At 47.1% G+C, this 17,045-nt stretch overlaps 1 protein-coding gene across 2 annotated transcripts in view; it reads right to left on the reverse strand.

The window, feature by feature from the left end:
• The window catches only part of DPYSL3 (dihydropyrimidinase like 3), a 113,140-nt gene that overhangs the window by 18,936 nt on the left and 77,159 nt on the right, over positions 1–17,045 (reverse strand). For both annotated transcript variants that reach the window (XM_035014408.1, XM_035014409.1), the window contains exons 2-6: positions 13,728–13,816; positions 8,794–8,978; positions 5,740–5,904; positions 3,648–3,709; positions 2,661–2,741 (exon numbers count right to left, since the gene is read on the reverse strand). In XM_035014408.1, the coding sequence (XP_034870299.1) occupies positions 2,661–2,741; positions 3,648–3,709; positions 5,740–5,904; positions 8,794–8,978; positions 13,728–13,816 (582 nt within the window). The remainder of the gene's footprint in view (positions 1–2,660; positions 2,742–3,647; positions 3,710–5,739; positions 5,905–8,793; positions 8,979–13,727; positions 13,817–17,045) is intronic.

Here is a 17,045-nt window from a genome sequence, read left to right on the forward strand (position 1 = left end):
GAAAGAAGAACTGTTTTTTGTTGTTCTTGTTTTTTGTTTTGTTTTTAATAATATAAATCATTTTGGAGGCGTATGAGGACAGATGCATACGCTCTAAGCAATTGTGAGAAGTGAATGATCACTGTCTCCATCTACAACAGGATTAGAAAAAAGGTCAGAGGCTGAGTTTTGCAGCAAAGGACTTTCACTTTTCATTCTTACTGTTCCATTTCTCGAATCTTGGACTGAACACGATTTCTTCTGAACTCTGGAGAGCTTCCGCTCTGTGTTGCCTCCTGAAGTCGCATAAAGGTCGAGGTGTCCAACTACAAAGCCTCTTCTGTCTCATCTGACACTCATGTCTACCTTGTACAAGAGGGCTGGCGCCGTGCACAGGAGGGAGGGAGCTCAAGCCCTGGCTTCCCAGCATGTTCACATCGCGTGCCTGAAGTTTACTACCGACCTCCTACCTCAGAATTTCTGGAACCAGGAGAATCCCAGGAATCCCTAATTTCCGCAGGTGATTTTAATACACTGTTCACGCTGGGAAGTCCCATTCTGAAAGCCCCCATGGTGTCCCTATAGCTGGAAGGTTAAAAAGGATGAGGTGGCCGTGGGCCACCATGTAATTGCTGTAATTACATCTTAGTTTAGGGCATGACACAATTTTGGTTTGCTCCATGAGGAAAGGAACCCTGTCTTTTTCATCTTCCCTCGCCAAGGCTTGGCACATAGTAGGTGCTCAAGAAATACTGTTAGAGGAACGGCTAAAGATGCCACCCTCTCAGATGGTCCTGCCGGCTGGAAACTTTTGAAAATGTCCATGGCTGGTACCCATGAGAGAGCGTTCTTCTTGCTCTTTGGTGACTTCTGCATCAACTCTGGGTACAGCAGCTGCCTTCATTTAGACAATGGGATAAAATCTTTCGGCTCAATCTGAATAAAATAAGCACACACAAGAAACTCATTCAAATGGAAGAATGCCCTTATTCTTTCCCTGACTGAGAACAGAGCCTTCACAAGGTAGGGAAGAGAGGGGTTTGTGGGGGGGGCGGGGACCAGAAACAGTTCGGTGCTAAGAAGCCACGAAAGGAAGCTGGAAAGGGGGCTTAGCACTGCAGCCCGTTTGCCTCCACAGGGCCTTGGAGGAAGTAGCAGGGAGTTTGGTTTCTAGGGCATCTGGAGGGAGGGCTGGGCCCTCCAGTTGCTGTGCTGAAAATGCAGAGCAAGAGGATGAGTGACAGCTCTAACACCACGGGGATGCCTCTCACGAGCACTGGACCCTCTTTGGAAAATGATTTCATTATCTCTCAGTGTGTGGGGGACGTGGGAGAAGGCTGTCAGGGGCCTATTTAATCTCCTTGGTCAGTAAGAGGAAACTACACATTTAGCTCACCTCCTCCGCTGATGAGATAACACCCAGAGTCTGAAATCCTAACGGCAGGAGCCCTGCACTGCCAGGACCTGCTGTCTCTCTGGGGGGCCTGCCGCGGGACGCGCTTCTCTCGGGGGGGCCTGCCACGGGACTGGTGGCACAGGACACCAGCTCTGGCGAAGCCACACCACCTCAGAGCTAAGATTTTCTCCTCCCAGTTACTGGCTGTGATCCTTGGGCCAGTGACCTCATCCTTCTGGGCCCCATATTCTCCTCTACAAAACAGGGCAGATGGTAGCCATCTTTGAAGGGCCAGGTGAAGAGTGAGAATACACTAGAGTCCGTACCGGAGCCTGGCACACAGCAGCAAGCCTTCACCACATGGTACCTGCCGTTAGAAGCTCACAGGTCTGGGACAAGGGTCGACCCCATGGTTCCCACACCCCTGCGGACCACATTCACCAAGTCCTGGACAACTTCTAAAACGAAGGCACAGCCCAAGGACTAGTGAGCTACGGGGTGCATCTGTTTTGGCTCACCTCAGTAACCTCATGCCTGGCACAAAGCGCTTAGGAAATACTCTGAAAGAATGAATAATGGTTTTTGCTGTGAATATTATTAAATGGACCAAGAGAGCTCCCACTCTTCTAGCAGCCTCCTCCTAGTGGAGGCCAATCTTGAATGCTTCTGAGATGAACAAGACCCTGGCTAAGACATATCTGTGCATCCAGCCCATTAAGCAACCCAGGAGATGGAGAGAGTGCCTTCTGCTTCCTCATAAACGATCACTTTGGGCCTTGGGGCCTCGCTTTCCTCACTCTTGCCTCGGGTTTCTCAGTACACCTTCTAGGAAACCAATGGGGTGTCTGATCCCCACAAGACCCCTGTTCTTTATTACCTAAAGCCGAGCTCTGCAGTCCTGGATTGGGTTTCTGAGAAGCGCTGCCTTAGGGTTCTTCTCTAGGACAAAGACTGTCACATAGCTTGGGCTTACTTTTCCAAGAGAATCAGCAATGCTCTCCCACTAAATGGCCTAATTTGAAAACTTCTTCTGGGATGCCTGTTCTGATCCCCCAGGATGGCCAGACAGCCCCCCTTTATACAGCATCCTCAGCTTTCTCCCTCACTTGCCTTCACTGCCTCCTCCTAGCCTGGGACGTTCTTTAGGGCAGGCTCTGTTTTTAGCACAGGGACAGAGCCTTGCGCCCATGAAGAGCTCACGCAATATTGAAGGAACAAGGAAAGAGACGGGCCGGAGACCCCAGCCCATGCAGAGAGCACACCCTGGGGAGCTGCGTGGTGTTACCTGGGCAATGATATCCCCATTCTCGGCGTGAACCTGCGCAATGGCTCCCAGCTCGCCCAGACAGGTGAAGATCTCGTAGAGCTGAAAGAGAAAGGAGTCGCCGTCACCTTCACAAGCCACGGAGGCTTTTGGCAACTTCACACAGGGGTCCATCACTAGGGCCACAGATAAAACAAATGAGGAAAACCAGAGGAAATCAGTGATTAGGGCAGAAACACAGACTAAAGCACGCACGACCAAAGAGTGCGAGTCCACAGGAACTCTAGGAGACTGTCTCTATAAAGAACACGTCGTGTCTCCTCCGTGGACAGGGCAAATGTACAACAAAGTGCTATCGAGGCTTCTATTCTGCCTCGCGCACACGTTTTTAATGGTATTAGATCCTGTTTTGCTGGGACAGACCTTCACAGTCCTTCTCAACCAGTGCTCCTGAGAGCTGCTGCCACCTGGCCAGAAGCTCAAAGGACAGCTGGCTCCCCTATCCCCTAACCCTTCAAGGTAGATCTCCCCCCACCTCCCAACCAGGAGGGATGGGAATTCACTCCCTGCACTTCCTCTGACAACGTGAGGTTCATCTGAAACCGACACAAGCCATGAGACTGTCTCGGGGAGAGTCACAGGCAAGCTACTACCCCAAACAGCAGGGGGCCCTCCTTAATCCTGCGAGGCAGAGCACCTCGTACTTCCACTGAGCTCATGCGGGGTTTAGGGCTTGTGTGAGAGACGGAGATTCGGGCATGCCTCTCCTCTTGGCCTTTTGAGAAAGCTGCCGCCAGTGGAAATTCTAGCTGCTGGTCTGCCTTGCCATGGGCACCCTGCCTGCTACCCTATTTAAAATGTGGCATGGACTGCGAGGGCTTTAAGAAGCACTCTGGTCTAGCAGCCTCCCACAGCGACCACTGTGACTCATGCTCTAAGAGCCAAGGTCATCGGCAACAACAGGAAACCCGTCCAGATACCCCAAACCACCCAGCAATGGCTTGTTACCTCTGTGTTGGACACTTGATACAAATCCTTATAGGCCATGTAAACCATGAAGGAGTTAACCCCTGCAAGAGGGAAGGGAGGGAAAACAGGAAGACGACAACATTAGCATGACCGCTCTCCTTCCTTTGCTCCCGTCGCCCATGGGGTCCAAGTGCATTACAGGCGCTTGTCCAATATAAAGCAGATGCTTCCCATTCTCCGTCCTCTCCTCACGTGCAAAAGCAGCCGTGCCTACGTGGCGTCACAGCAGAATGGGCTCTGCTGCACCTCTGTCTTGCCCCCCCCGCCCCCATTCCCCAGCCCAGAGGCTCAGTAAGCTTGGCCGTTGCTCGAGGCAGTATGCACCACCGAGAATCGGGGGCAGCAACACATACTAGTTCAGCGAACTTGGAATACCGCACCTCTTGGTGTCCTCACCTGTAAAATGGAAAAATGACAAGAGCCTGCTTCCTAAGGCAGTTGGAAATGTTAAATGAGACAACAGATACCAAAGTCTCAGCACCAGACCTGCCACCATATTTGAGTTTCATTAATGGAGCTCCGGGATGGGTTTATTTCGCCACTTAAGGAATGCCTACTGCACACTAGAGCCTGTGCTGGGGGCAGGGAGGGGAGCTGCATCTAGGACGGAGACCATATCCTCAGGGAACTAACGGAGCTAAGGGGCAGAAGTCAAGGTTCACCGTGTGCTTAAATATCTAAGCTGTAAGGGCTATAGGGAAAGAGCTATTTAATTTTTCACCCCCAAACAGACTATTAATGTAGTAATTTATATAAATAGGTAGGGCTGGGGAACAGAGAGTCATTTTGAGGAAAGGAGGATAATTTTGGTCTCCAACCATTAGGGCCATCTCAGCCCACAGCGTTCCAGGCCAAAAGTGGGTTGTAATGTGAGAACTTCCCTACCCAGAGTGGTTCAGCTCGGGCCAGCTTTTCCCAACATTACCCTTCCCATAAGCCTCTGCGTCATCTACAGAATGACCTGGGCCCTTTGGAAGGCAAGTGGGTGTTAAAGCCCTTCCATTTTCTACCCCAGTTGAGATGCGCAGTGTGAAAGGAATCACAAGAAAGGATGGGGTTATAATTTCATATCCTGGATCGGGAATGTCTGGGCAGAGCTCATCAGGTGAGGAGGGACAGGGAACGGAAAACTCATCGTCTGGGAGCCCAGACTCTCCCCTGCCACCCAGAGCTCACTCTTTTCCACTGTACTCCAGCATCGGCATCCAGGCAGCTCACTGAGAATAGTACTATCAAGTTAGTGTTATAACAATGCATGTTATTATGTTAGTATTAGTACCGTGATTGTAATGAAATTAGTATAATGCTATTACTATTACAACAATATTCTGCACCCTGTGGCATTTATCCTGTTGCTCTTCACTGGTCTGCTTCCTCTTGCCTTGGATGCTCAGCAGAGACCACACCTTATGCTTCCCTAAATCCCCCAGGCCAAGTTATGATGCCGAGCACACCGTGTGTCTGTGTGTGTATGGGGGGTACTGCGTGTACGTGAAATATCTAATGATCAGAAGGGAGAAGGAAGCAGAGAACAGAAGAATCTAAGACGACCAGGGAAACCTAAATCATGTACTCACTGAGAGGACACCCACATTTCCATGTCCTAAGCTCCTAGCCTGAGTACGAACACATCTTCGTTCCCACAAATGCCGTAGCCTTTTCTGAGGATGCCACTGTTTGAGAACCGTAATGGTTTGATCTTTGGAGCGCAAGTTATAAAGGTTAAAAATTCCGAACTCATATTTCATAGCGGTATGACCTTCCATAAGATGCTAACCTCTCTTGGCCTCAGTTTCTTCCTCTGCCAAATGGGCAGTGTTGCCTGAGGTGAAGAGCCCAGATTTTGGGTACATTTTCTGCTAACTAGCTCTGTGATCCTGGGCCACTTATTCTGAGCCTCAGGCTCTCCATCTGCGAACTGAGGATAATCACCCCTATCATGTGGATCCTGTAAGGAGTGAGATGGCATACACCAAGTGCCTGGAACGCAGCGGTACCCCTCACCTAGCACTCACGCGCGAGGCTCCGGGCTCCGAGCCAGGAGAAGGCAGGAGGGCACACGGGGGCTCACCTTTGTCCTTGATGAGGTTCTGCACCTCCTGCTTGATGCTGTCATTCCAGTGGGTGATGTCCACATGCAAGGCGTAGTCGCAACAGCTCTTCCCATCTGCCCACTCTCGCCACTTCTCATAAGCCTCTGTCAGGCTGGCCTCGGGCTCGGGCACCACGTGGTCAACTGAATGACAGAGGCCCCAGATGGGTAAGTCACTGACAACGCCTCTGTTCCCCTCTGAACAGGCCTGCTCCGGCTCGCTTAGCTAAGGTTGCAAAGCCTCTATGTCCTGAGCATGGAATTCACCTTAGAAAGTGTTCCCTGGCCGTTTCCAGATCGCTGATCACTTACCTGTCACTTACCCCTGTTGCACTTGGACAAACTACTACCTTCTCTAAACCCCAGTTTGCTCATCCTTGAAATCGGCGCTCAGTGGGGTAGAGGGTGGAATGTCATAGTCCCTTCCTTCTAATTTTGTTGTATGATTAAATGGCAAAATGCATGAAAAGTATCTCACCTGATGCCTGGCACATAGTAAGTGCTCAGTAATGTCAATGAGTGCCTACTATGTGCCATTATTACCAGTATTATGGGAAGTCACTGCTAGTGAAGCAAGTCGGACTCCCTTTTAAGGTGGAAAGAGGGGAATTAAAGTGATGTCAGGTAACAGGACAGTGACATCCTTGTGCTTACTGCCACAGCAAAGAGCCAGTGTCACGAACCTGATGCTCAGCCCACAGATCTTATTTCCATGTCAACTTTTTGTCAAGAATATTTTTACTTGGGGCGCCCGGGTGGCTCAGTCGGTTAAGCGTCCGACTCTTGCTTTCGGCTCAGGTCATGATCTTGGGGTCCTGAGATGGGAGCCCCGCAGTGGGCTCAGCTCTGAGTCTGGCTGTCCCTCTCCCTCTGCTCCTCCCCCTAGAATAAATAAATAAAATCTTAAAAAAAAAAAAAAAGAATATGTTTTCTTTTGAGGCCCAATCTACTCCTGCAGTACCTGCAACCGTGGGCAGCACTGTTCAATAGAATGACATTGACGTTTGGGGAGGATAAGACAATAGTACCACTCCCATAGCTCCCTTGGGCGGCTGAGGGGAAGTGCAAATTGGTACAACGTTCCTACGAACGATTTTGAAATACACATCAAAAATCTTGATATTTTTCATACCTTAACTCGATGATTATTCCTGTGCCTAAGAATTATTCCCAAGGAAATAAACACGCTGTTTGCAAAATGTGGGTGCTGAAGATGTTTGCCACCGCAAACATTATTTATATGTTTACTTAAGTGAAAAACTGGAAACCATCAAAATCTTTAACAATAGAGAAGTTTGGCTAAATAATAAATAAACCTTCATAAGATGGATTATTAGGCACCCATTTTAAATGCTGTAGTGGAATGAAAATAAATGAATGGAGGAGCGCCTGGGTGGCTCAGTCGTTAAGCGTCTGCCTTCGGCTCAGGTCATGGTCCCAGGGTCCTGGGTTCAAGCCCCACATCGGGCTCCCTGCTCCGCGGGAAGCCTGCTTCTCCCTCTCCCACTCCCCCTGCTTGTGTTCCCTCTCTCGCTGTGTCTCTCTCTGTCAAATAAATAAATAAAATCTTTAAAAAAAAAAAAAAAGAATGAATGGAAAGACATCCATGCCTAGATTATTTAGTGAAATGATACACTAAAACACCACTAAGACACAGTACATCTATTACGATCCTGTTTCTGCTTCATAAGAAGGAAACTATAGCCAAACTGTAACAGGGATGTGGGCTTTCTGGGTTTCCTTCTCTTGCTGCATATCCAGGGTCTTAAATTATCTACGAAGGACATGTACAGCTTTGGGTTTCTTGGTATGGTTTTCTCTCGTCACCTGCAACTCTGCCTTCCCTCTAGCTCCTTCCCTAACCTAGAGGACCAAGCACAACACACACTCCCCGGACACTGAACAGGTCCAACTCCCTACCCGGAAAGCAGAGAGCCAAACCAAGATCACTCACTTCCTCGGCCTCCTACCGCAGGCAGCCCACGTGTGCTTATCAGAAAGCAGACGCAAGGAGCCGCATCACGGACGTCTGGACCTACACCAGGGCTTCTGTGGGCAGGCAGCCGCTGAGAAATCAGCTGGCTTCCTCCCTCTGGCTGGAGAAAAGCTTTGGTCTCCCTGAATTGCACCTTTTACAGCCTTGATGCAATTTTCCTGCGCTTCCACACCCAACTTGCTGGAGCTCAACCTTGCTAGTGCTCCCATCAAAAGGAGGCAAAAAACAAGGAGCAACTCCACAGCTCAGGCTGTTCTGTGTTCTTGGATGGGTGCGTACAGTGGTAAAATAAACAGTGTTCTTGCTGACCAAGCTTAATCCCAGGACTGGGATGGGACCCAATTCCTTGGGATTCCTTTGGGACAGGAAGGACTGCCTTGGAATGCTATCTGTTCCGTAATCCAATGGCACGCAACTCCCTAGGTTTCTCTGGAATTGCAATAGTCCCCAGAAAGAAAAAAAAAGAAAGAAAGAAAACAGAAACAAAAAACAAAGGAAACCACCCCCACCGCTTGCCTCATCTTCAGATAGGAATTGGTCAAGAGACAGAGCAGACCAGGTACCAGTCAATGCCACCGAAGCCCACGAGTTTCAAGCAGGGCAGGTCCCCACTACCTTCCCCTCTCGGGGACACTGAACCCCATTCACACTGCTCTGCCTGTGCTCTCTGCCCCCTCCTGCCTCAGGCCCGAGCTGTAAGTGCTAAATAACGTATGGCCCATCTCCACACTTTTCTCGGTGTCCGGCCCACAGATGATTGCTGATTCCCCACCTACTGCACACCCAGCCCCTGCTCTCAGGGACAAGAGAGGACAGCTGTTTTCCTGGCCGAGAGCCTCGTGAATCTCATCTAGGCAATGTCAGGGAGCTGTCAGGGTCCCCACTACCACCTGCTGTCCTCAGGTCCCATCAGGTAGAAGAGCTGTACACTGAACCGAGAGGCATGTACAAGCTATTGCCAGAGAGCACAGGGGTTAAGCCATCAATGGAACCAGTCACTTGTTGGGACCAGGAGCGTGTAGGGTCGGGCGACTCACTGATCATGGTGGTGCCCCCAGCTAAGGCAGCCCTTGTCCCTTGGAAGAAGTCATCCACTGTGGTCATTCCCTTGTATGGCATCTGGAAGTGAGTGTGGACATCGATGCCTCCAGGGATCACCATCTTCCCATTGGCCTCGATGGTCTTCACTCCTCCAGGGACAATCAGATTGTCTCCAATTTGCCTGGTGAGACAGGGAAGCAACTGGTCATTTAAAAGAGCCACTTTGAAGACAAACATAGTATTGTAAGGATTTTAGACATGCTTAGAGTGGTCTTTGCAAATGACCTGCAAGCTTAACAATCCAGAAACAAATGAAGACAGGCGTACGCCCAGAAAACAACTTTTATAGACGCAAAAGCAGCTGAGCTGCTGCTTGGTGGAACCGTGGGTCCTGGCTCAGTGCTGCAACCCCAGGGGCTGGACAGTGTCTACAATATAGGGTGTGTAAGAAATATTTTTTTAAAAATAGGTGTTTTTGGTATCCCTTTCATTTTGTTCTTTATCTGAGTAAAGGGTGAGTGTAACATCTGGAAAAGAATTAAGAGAATGTAAAATAATGAACCATTAGGAGAGACTGAAGGAAGTAATGAATCATCTAGAGAATACGTATGTGAACTTAGCTATCCTCTTCAGTGAGTCCATCTGTCTTCCTAACAAGAGGAATCTGCAGCGGTAATTCTGTACGTCAGTCTTCACTCCCAATTCCACCCTTCCCTGATAACTTATCTGTCAATCACAGCCAAAGGCAGATTCAAAGGAGGAAGCCGAAGACGCAGACGCCCAGCTGTGGACGTCTCAGCAGAAGCATCAAGCCAAGGAAGGTGGTGCAGACACCCTCTACCAGACACACCTTCGCCCAGGAAGCTTCAGCGCATCCCCGGGAGGAAGAAAGGGGATTCGGGTGGGGAGGAAGCTGACGAGTACTCCAGAGACACACTACCTACACCAGTCAAGTGACAGAGACAACTACTCCTGGCCAAATGTTACCTTACAGACTGCCTGATGTTCCTTGGTTTATAGGTGACTTCACACCCTTGGTTTAAATGGCCAGTTAATTCTGGGGAGACTTACGATTCACAAGCCTTGACATTACTATTATACACATCCTACATTGGGGAGAGCGGTACCCCACTACCAGCAGCATGAACACGTTCCCCTCTTGTTCACAGCCAGCCCAGACAGACTCCCTGTCGGGACAGTAAGAAGTCCACCACCGGCCTTCCAAAATCTAAGTTCTGCCACTAAAATAAAGTATTCCTGACATCTCAAAAAGTTCAACTTCACCACAGCCCCACTGGGCCATTCCAGAGCCACCACAATTCAAAACACGCTGCGGAAAAAATGCAGCCTCTGATTATACTTCCATTAGAGTCCAGATACAGGCCACTATGTTCCCATTTTTCTCCCTCCCTGATCCTCCTCTGAGGCAAACTGAGAACCCAGGCCATGAAGAGTTAGTTACCCAAGGCGCCTGGGTGGCTCAGTTGGTTAAGCGACTGCCTTCGGCTCAGGTCATGATCCTGGAGTCCCGGGATCGAGTCCCGCATGGGGCTCCCTGCTTGGCGGGGGGTCTGCTTCTCCCTCTGACCTTCCTCCTTCTCATGCTCTCTGTCTCTCATTCTCTCTCTCTCAAATAAATAAATAAAATCTTTAAAAAAAAAAAATTTTTTTTTTTAAATAAATAAATAAATAAATAAAAAGAGTTAGTTACCCAGCCCGTGTGTGTGTCTTCTTGTGTGTGTCCGCCAGTTTTGAAAACGAGTGGAATACCATGTCTGAAACAGAAACGCCTTCCCACTTTTTCTCCACGGAGCCACTTAAGGTCACGTGAATCCTTGAAGGCTTGGCTTCCATCTCCCCTCCTTGGTCAAATCCCAACTGACAGCCAGGTCTAATAATTAAGAGTAGAGATCTGCCCTGGATGCAGACTGTGTGGGTTCACAATCCTGGCTCTGCTAGTTACTAGCTTTACGACCTTAGCCAAGTTGCTTAACCTCACTGTGTCTTAATTCCTTCCTCTGTAAAATGTAATAAAAATGCTTCCTCCATAGATCTGTCATGTAGATTAAGTGTTAGTATGTGTTAAGCCCACAGAACCCTGCTAGGCACAGGAAAATGCAGTAAGCATCAGCTATGGTAATTAATAACCATGCTAATCCCACATAGCACACTCCTTCCCCCTGAATCTCATCTACTCTTACTTTAACCCTTGTTACAGATAATATCCGGTAATGTTATGCCCTTTGCATAAATACAGATGTCTCAGTCCCCTTAAAAGACTGTAAGGTCCTGAGGGAAGATGTGGGTCCCAATGACAGTCACCATAGCATGTGACAAAGCATGGGTCCCGGGCCTTAGACAACCACCTTCCAAACAGCAGACACTCCATAAACCTTCACAGATAAACAAATAGCCATGTAACAACTGGAGGGAATTATTTCTGTTTTTATGCTCTGTGATTTCAGAATGTTTCTAAAGGTACAGAAAATGTCAGAATTGGATGAAGATCCTGTTAATCCACTCTTCCCTCCACCACCACCACACACATCTGATGGTTACATCCCTTCTATGACATCCCTGGCAAGCAGCCTTCTCCTCTATTCTAATAGAGACGGCATCTCTGGAAGTAGATGCCTGACTCACTGTGTGAAGATGGATTCTGAGCCTGTATTTAAGGCTCAACTGTGAGAAGTGCCGTGATCAATTAGTGATGCCCGTCATGAGCTCTGAAATGAGGAAGGACTACTAGGTACTACTTTTTTTTTCCATCTCTGAAAATCTCTAAATGAGGGAACTTGCTATCTCCAAAGAGAGCTGACGATATACAATAATTTCTTAGTAAGAGAAAAATATAAGATCATTTGGGGCTTATCTTTTGAAGAAATTCTTGTTTCACACTGCTTAGCTTGCCTACTGTTTCCATTTTTCCTATTTCTAATATGAAAAAGTGTTTATGGGGACGCCTGGGTGGCTCAGTCGTTAAGCGTCTGCCTTAGGCTCAGGTCATGATCCCAGGGTCCTGGAATCGAGTCCCACATCGGGCTCCCTGCTCGGCGGGAAGCCTGCTTCTCCCTCTCCCACTCCCCCTGCTTGTGTTCCCTCTTTCGCTCTTCTTTCTGTCAAATAAATAAATAAAACCTTAAAAAAAAAAAAAAAGAAAAAGTGTTTATGTAGGTAAGGCGACTAAACAAGAGTATCTTCATTCATGCATGTTTATTTATTCATTCACTCATTCATTCATTCAATGTACTTGATTAATATGTTGATCGTTAGCAAGTTACTTCCTCCCTGTGTTCCTCTTTCTCCTCATCTGAGAAAAAGGTAGTAATAGTACTTGCTTCCTGGAATTGCCGGCAGATTAAAGGAAATGAGGCATGTAAAACATTTAACAGTGCCCGGCACATGCTACAATGTCACTAAAAGGTAGCTCTTGTAAAAGTCTCTCCGTGCTAAGTACTGGGTTAAGTGCTCAGATATGGAGATGAACAGGACACGGTGCTTGCCTTCAGAGTGCCCAACAGTGTCAGAACCGCTGTGACTGAGAAAAGCACAAGGGGTTTTGAAGGCTCATAGAAGGGAAACCAGCCTAGATTTGGGGGCTGACAAGGAATAGCCACCTACAGAAAGTTCTATCTAAGCCAAGTCTTCAAAGATAACGAAGAGATCCACTATGGCCAGAATCTCACACTAGCCAATGAGTTTAGATAATGTAAACACAAACTGAACAAGGTCAGGGATGGCTAATAAGATGGATTGGATACACCGATCTTACGCAATATCTTTTCAACGTGGGGGCATATTTGGCTCTCTGTGATGAAAGGCTATGTGTAGACCAAATCCTCTTTCACGGGTTACTATGTAGGGAACCTGCACAAAAAGGGAATGCGGCTGCACCGCTTACGGGCACCCAATAACAAATCATTTTGTAAGGTAAGTGTACATCCCTGAAGTATCTATTTGAAAATCTTGTCTGAGATGCATGTCCCATCTGTGCTCGGCCCACCTAGGTTCTACCTAAGCCAAGGCTCAATTCAAATGCCCTCTCCAGCCCCACACTACCTTCTGAAGGGATTTCTCCTTTCTGTGCATTTATCTTCACTTGAACTCCTTTGACACCAACTGCACAAGGCCTTATATTTTTAGGGTGCTGTCATTTTGTGCACATTTTTTCAATAAACTCAAGGACAACAGTCACATCTTCCACTTCTCTAAGATGCATAGAGTGCCCATCAATATAGTTTGCACCAAGGGGCCTGCAGCATCATTTGGTTGATTGAATTCAGATTTCTCACTTCATTCACAAGACTCATATAAATTAAGGCTAGCTCCCATTTTAAGGGATTATGTGCATCCAGAATGAAGGGTTAAAATAAAGATTCACTTTGGGGCACCTGGGTGGCTCAGTCAGTCGAGCGTCCAACTCTTGGTTTCAGCTTAGGTCATGATCTCAGGGTCCTGAGATGAAGCCTCACATCGGGCTTCATGCTTAGCAGGGAGTCTGTTTGAGGATCTCTCCCTCTTCCTCAGCCCCTCCCCCTGTGCACTCTCTCTTTCTCTCTCTCAAATAAATCTTTAAAAAAAATAAAGACTCATTTTTAAGGAGAAGAAGAAATGAAACACAAAGAATCAAAGGTCTGGGAAGCAAAAAAGAAGCAAGCTTCTTTCTGAGCCTCTAATGAAGAAAGGAAGTACAAAAAGATAAAAATAAGGTTCTAGGGGTGCCTCGGTGGCTCAGTCGTTAAGCGTCTGCCTTCGGCTCAGGTCATGATTCCAGGGTCCTGGGATGGAGCCCTGCATTGGGCTCCCCACTCGGCGGGAAGCCTACTTCTCCCTCTCCCACTCCCCCTGCTTGTGTTCCCTCTCTCGCTGTGTCTCTGTCAAATCAATAAATAAAATCTTTAAAAAAAAAAATAAAGTTCTACATACTTACTTTATTAAGCCATCTTCCATGTAAATATCAGCATAAAAGGACTGATCATCGTTGACAATTCTACCGCCCTTGATAAGAAGACGGTCACTCTAGAAAAGAATGCAAACATAAGTCATTCTCACAGCTAGGAATTCAGAGAAGAGTGGTCTGCCAAGGTTTTCCCAGCTCACTGTTCTAGAGGTCTAGGAGGAACACATTTACTTAATACATCTGTGTGCTCAATGCACTAGTGTTTGAACTGGGTATATTGGGGATCCAGTCTTTCACGTTTGCCCTGAATTCAGATTATTCTACAGTTTCACATCTTGCTCTACAACCTACCATAGCCACTCAGAAACATCACTACTTGAGGGAAGACACTCTTTGTATTATCTTTCCTGGCTCAGTAAGCAGTAAATATTTAAAGGGGTATATAATATATACCTCAGTGCCTAGCACCCCGTTGGGGCTCAACAGTGATTCTCAAAAATGGAACTTGGGATCATACAATGAAACAGCCTCTGAAAGTCTTTATAATGATGTGAGGATCACGTTATGTTTAAAATTCAGGATATTTACACATGTATGAACATGTGCACACAAGGTTGTAGAATGTGTGGGAAAAGCAGTGAATGGAAAAAAGACAAAATAGCTATAGTATTCTATAGTATTTAACCCAGGGTGGAGAAATTATGCAGGATTCATATTTGCTTCATTGAACTAACATTTTCTGAAATGTGTTTGTTGCCTTTATTATGAAAAAAAATTTGCCTTTCTTATAATTGAAGTCTTTTAAAAAAATTATAGCTTAGATGAACTTTGGATAAGTGATCCAACTGGAAACAATGCACATACACTCCAAGGTTATTAAGAAAATACAGGGGCGCCTGGGAGGCTCAGTCAGTTAAGCATCTCCCTTCAGCTCAGGTCATGATCCTGGGGTCCTGGGATCAATCCCAGTGTCGGGTTTCCCACTAGTGGGGGGTCTGCTTCTCCCTCTCCCTCTGCCATTCCCCCCCACTCATGCTCACTCTCTCATGCTCACTCTCTCAAATAAATAAAATCTTTAAAAAAGAAAATATAAACATATAGTTCATATATTTCAAGAGAGGAACCAATCAGAGTCAGCTTCCAATATCACAGATTTCATTAAAAGAATGAATGCAGTTTGGACTGTAGCATGAAGGGTAGATGCCGCTTTGCTGGTTCCTGAGGGAGAAGGGAAATCCAGAAAGGAGCCTGGCTGAGTGGTACAGCTTGAGAAGAGAATGGTAAGTTGCATTTTGTTAAGAATTCAAATTACAGACTTCAACTCCATCTGCTCACCCATCCATCCATCCATCCGTCCATCCATCCATCCATTGTTCATCTATCCACTCATCCAGCAAGTAATTATTTAATATGTATAACTAAATACATAGAGAGGATCCAGTTGTGAATGAGTCATACCATGCCACTGCTTTCATGAAACCAAAAGGGGATACTTGGCAATCAAGAAAAAAGAAAGTCAACCCAAAACAAATAAAACAACGTAAAACTGTATCAAGTGTCACAAACTATAGGGGAGTGGGCTTGTTCAGAGGCAGAAAGAGGCCTTTGCGGGGAAGATCACATAGATCTCTTGCAGAGATGAAGGTGGCAAGGCAGGCAACTGGCTTTCAAAAAGGACATCAGTTTAATGGGGGAGGAAGCCCACAAACAGGCTGACTTGTGGCTTCGGAAATAAAAGGGTGTGAACAAGGCCAGAAACTGAGAATTGAGGCTAGGCATCCATATGGGATACAACAAAGTGCCACTTAGTTCCTCCCACTTCCCAGGGATTACATGAGACTAGGAGATTTCATCACGCCATACTGTCAGGGGAGAGGCTCTGAACGAGATACAGATCAATAAGGCACCCAGGAAAACCCCCATATATGCTGCAAGGAAGATGCGTGAATGACATCAACCGCGAAGTCCCACCACACGTGATCCACAAGCCCCTCCCGATCTGGCATTAGTCCGTAGGCCCGTCCTCATTTCCATCATGTATGGCCTCGTGTTTCATACCATGGCAAAGTAAGAAACATGTGGTTATTGTCATGTAGCAGGCTCTGTGGCCACTAAGCCTTTGCAACAAAGTTCCCTCTGCCCTCTCCCATGTTCATGTGGCTTCTGACGACCACCCTCTCCTTTGTCAAGCCTCCAGTCGAAGGGTTTCTCCTGTAGGATGCGTTACCTGACTTGCCAGCAAATTCCACCTGCTCTCCTTGCAATTTAGTTCAAACAACTCTATTGTTCTAGAATAGCTGGTTTCCTGTTCCACTGTCTCCTGACTAGAGCAAAGATTCCTTTGGTCTTGGGACCATGTATCTTTTGATCTTTTTTACCTTCATTCCTGGAGCCCATCCTAGACAGCTGTTAAATATTGGTAAAACAGATGGGTGAAGGGTGGGACACAGGACGCTGTATCATGTCATTGTGATGGAAGGGCCATCTGAGTCACAAAACTATGTGATGTGGCCAGAAAACTGGACTACTGTTTTAACAGTAATTGCAAAATTTTATGAGGCAATCCCAGGGCTGTGCTTCCCAAACTAGGGTGCACATTAGGAGACTATGGATTCCCAGGCCCAGCTCTAGGCCACCAAATTGTACTTCATAAACTCCACAAATGGCTCTCATGCAGCCATCAGCCAGCCCAGCACCAAGGAAGAGACCAGAACCAGAGACCAAGGTTCTGTGTGTCCCAGGCACAGTTCTGTGTCTAGGGAGGCAGCAGAAGCTTCATAATAATAGTCCTGGTAACTATACAGTTTCCCTCTAATAGCTCAGTGCTCTTCTGATGTTCTTTATCTTCCTAGCAAAGAACTGAAGTAAAACAGCTTCGTGGAAAGGGGCCAGCTACTGCCTGTAGTGAGCCCAGGTATGAAATATGACCACCCTCCTGCCTAGGGAACATCTAGCCTAGGGAACAACTGCTGTGATCATTACCTCCTTCAACAAGCATCAAATATCAGCAGAGGGGCAAAAACTATCTCAGGCCCATGGTACGTACTAAGAGGTGAGCCAAGTGGAATTGACATCATTGAGATGGCATCATTGGAAACTCTTCAAATGCTAATTAAATACACCTTCTCTGGCTCAATAGTCAGGAATCTAAATAGATAGAGCACAGAGATGAATTACAGGCCTGGTGTAAGTTTCAGAGATAGGAGTAACAAGACTCTTGCTCTATGGACAGCTATAGTATTCATATTATTTCTTTTCGTCATGCAGACCAGAGATATCCAAACCTCAATTCATAGAGCTTGAACAAATGCTGTCCCTGGAGGTCCCCAGCTTGTCCCCTACCTTTTA

Source organism: Mirounga leonina, unplaced genomic scaffold (assembly GCF_011800145.1).
Source record: "Mirounga leonina isolate KUSES-001 unplaced genomic scaffold, KU_Mleo_1.0 Mir_168, whole genome shotgun sequence".
In the NCBI taxonomy this organism is placed as follows: domain Eukaryota; kingdom Metazoa; phylum Chordata; class Mammalia; order Carnivora; family Phocidae; genus Mirounga; species Mirounga leonina.